At 39.6% G+C, this 3,061-nt stretch overlaps 1 protein-coding gene across 1 annotated transcript; it reads right to left on the bottom strand.

Annotated features, from left to right (window-relative positions):
* Nucleotides 1-621: 621 nt before the first annotated feature.
* On the bottom strand, nt 622-1,980 carry LOC146475232 (uncharacterized). The gene is made up of 3 exons (XM_085115536.1): nt 1,771-1,980; nt 1,114-1,414; nt 622-765 (listed from the first exon to the last, which is right to left on the bottom strand). Exons 1-3 carry the CDS (start codon nt 1,956-1,958, stop codon nt 622-624), a joined length of 633 nt encoding a protein of 210 aa, XP_084971662.1. The 5' UTR covers nt 1,959-1,980.
* Nucleotides 1,981-3,061: the final 1,081 nt, after the last annotated feature.

Raw genomic sequence — 3,061 nt, 5'->3', positions numbered from 1 at the left:
TTGTCAATTATAAAGCTCACTGGGAAAGAAAGAAAACAAACTGGAAATGGTCGACTTTTACGTAACTGGAACTTCCCTGTTGTACTGATTGATTGATTGATTGATTGATTGATTGATTGATTGATTGATTGATTGATTGATTGATTGATTGTTCGATTGGTTGGCTTATTGATTGATTCATTCATTCATTGATTCTAAGCCAAGGCGTAGAAAGTTTGTTTCCTGCAGAACTTCAGTTTAACTTCAAGTCTTGGTTGTCCAAGATGCTTACTAATGCTTACTAATGGGCAAAATAAATCCAGGGTTTCGTAGTTCAAAAAAGTAAGCTGTGACCAGTGGTCTAATTACCTGCGGTTGTATGCCCATGTGATGAAAGCTGATCGCAGCGAATTGATGCTGACAGCACAACCAGTTAGTTTGAGAAACATGCCTTTGATGTGCTGTGAGAAGGCAGCGCTTGTGAATGGGCGGCCATTTGCATTCTGCAATAGAGAAAGCGAAAGATATTTTAGCCCCATGACAAAGGGAAATAGCTGTAAAAGATCAAATGAAATGAGTTTGACATTTTGTGGGTGGCGATCTCTTGTTTTTGGAAAATAACATTTCATCCGAACAGTGGCCTTAAGGCCTTAATTGAAAGATTATAAAAGCAAAGGATTTGCCACTCACCACAAGAAGAATGCCAGTATCCTCCTCACCACTACAAAGTTCAGCTCGGTGAATCTTGACGTAGTCGTGCACCAACTTTGCTAGTTCACTTCCAGCCTAGGGAGAGAGTCAAAATATTTTTTAGTCAGAATGTGATCATGTGAGTTTTTATTGTAAATAAAAATAGCATTAACTTTGACTTTCATTGTGCATGGAAGTTTGTTTTTTTTTTTTAATTTGATTTTTTTTTCTCAATCTACAGGGCCCCACTAAATATCACTTTCGTGGTGTGGGCTCCCTGTATAAATATTGTTGTTATTATTATTATTATTATTATTATTATTATTATTATTATTATTATTATTATTATTATTATTATTATTATTCTATTTTTTACGTGTAAATAGCAATTTGCTTGAAATATGTTAAGGAAATTATTTAGCATTAAATTATTGTCATTGTTACCTCCAGTTCCATTTGCTCGTGACCATTAAACTTCCAAGTTTTGTAGAGTTGAAGGTGTAAAGTAATGGCCCCAGAAGAGTGCAGCAGGATGACATTGCGATTTCGGTAATTGGCTTTTATGAATGGTCCATCGAGGTCCTGCAGAATTTCTAGGGTGCGTATCTCCAGCCCACGTGACGGAGGTATATGGCAGTACAGACTCAGTAACACCAGGTCCATTGCTTCTTTGGCTTTTGGTCTCCTTAGACGGGTTGCCTCAAAAATTCCCCGCTGAGTGGCGCAGGCCTCTAGAACGCCTTCCCTGGGAAATATAAAATCATAGCAGTTATTTAATATACCTGCCAAGACCTTTTGGTTCTCAGTCATAGGGCTTCTTGTGAACCTTAGTTTAAAAACAAAATTAAAAGCAATTTCCCCCCACCCCTCCCCCTCTCCGTTGTTAATTTTCGGTAAAAATTCTCTTTTTTTTTTAAATTTTAATTCAATTTTATTTAATTTCAATTTTATTTAATTGTTTATTTATTTATTTATTTATTTTTTTGTCACTGTTTGAAACAGACCGGTTGCTTTGAAAGGAAATCAAAAATAAATAAATATTAAAAAAAAAAAAAAAAAAAAATTAAATTTTAGGAGCTTATCGTTGTATTCATTACTCACCACGGGAGCCAGCGGTTTAATGCTGACAACTCTTCTTTAGTCTTCGGCCTGTCTAATTCACCCTGGCGTTGAAGCAAGGTCGCCTGCTTTCGAAGCTGTTTTATCAAGCTCACACCTTCGTAGTCCGGCGCTCGATCACGGTGGATAAATTTCAGCGGATACAAGATAGAAGTCGCATGATTCGCCATCGTGGCTGAGCTGAGTCCACGAGCATCCTAGGACGCAAATGCAAAACTTAAAATTTCTACAGATCAAAACAGTCGAAAGTGCCTACAATACAAAGCAGGGAGCTTTTTTTTTTTATCTCAGAATAATGCATAATTAAGTCCAACTTAACGCCTAAAAAGGTCCAATCCCTCTGTTCGAAGGCCCCACCCATAACGAACTCGGTCAGGTATGCGCTCTCGCAAAACTAGCAACCTTGTGCAGTCGCAAATCAGAACGGCATGTGGGAAATAAAACTAGCTCAGAGACCGTATAGTAAGTATTGCGAATTGCACCATTTCGGAGTACTAAATTTCATAACATTATTGGCAAGATATATGTTGAACGCTGGAACTGGCCACTTGTGCAAAGATGCGCTTTTTAATTTTACGGCAAAGTACTCAAAGCTACAGGTCGTTCTAAGGATTTCTTTTTACGTCTGAGGAGAAGACTTCAGATTTGGTTTCAGAGTGTGGACACGCCGGCGGAATTTCCCCGATCAACACGGTCACAGAAAGGTGTTTCACCGCGACTTAACTTATCAGAAGAGAGAGAGACTCACCCGCAAGTAATCCAAATAACGCTCGATTAGAGAAGCATCTTCAAATAATTCGGGCTTGATAGAGCGTCCTTCATTCCTTGAAAATCCCAGGAAACCTGCAGTTTGAATAGACAAAAAGAATTCAGGTTTAGCGCAATGTGCTTGACGTATTCAACCAGAAGATACATATAGGCTCCAAAAAACAAGCGTCGTAAACTTTCATTACACTGAGGAATACTTACAACAAACGCGTTCCTCCACTTTCAGGTACGTTGTTTCTGCTAAGAACTGTCCGTGCCGCTTGAGAGAGTGTTGCTTTGTGAAAAACGAACGCACTTGTCTCAGAAATTGACGCATATTGTCGCTCAGCTGCGAAGCCTTAAGCGCATAGGCCCTCGTGCAAGAGGCCTGAGGTTGCTGGATCCTTGGTCGCTTGACGGCCGAGCAGTCATCTGCTGAATGTTCATCACTGGAGATTTCAACGACCTCTTCAGGTGCACGTGGTTCGTCCTTGACGACAGCAGTTGGGCTCGGTGAAACCGGTGT

Source organism: Pavona decussata, unplaced genomic scaffold (assembly GCF_977016875.1).
Source record: "Pavona decussata unplaced genomic scaffold, jaPavDecu1.1 SCAFFOLD_84, whole genome shotgun sequence".
Lineage (NCBI taxonomy): Eukaryota > Metazoa > Cnidaria > Anthozoa > Scleractinia > Agariciidae > Pavona > Pavona decussata.
The sequence above is the reverse complement of the archived record's forward strand: the minus strand, read 5'-3'. Positions and strand labels throughout refer to the sequence as shown.

Bases quoted from the DNA above. Each gene is read 5' to 3' on its own strand.
- LOC146475232 (XM_085115536.1), bottom strand. From the start codon at position 1,958: ATGGCGAATCATGCGACTTCTATCTTGTATCCGCTGAAATTTATCCAC. The intron at 1,415-1,770 runs GTGAGTAATGAA...TATATTTCCCAG, and splicing joins TTAAACCGCTGGCTCCCGTG to GGAAGGCGTTCTAGAGGCCT. The intron at 766-1,113 runs GTAACAATGACA...CTCTCTCCCTAG, and splicing joins ACGAGCAAATGGAACTGGAG to GCTGGAAGTGAACTAGCAAA.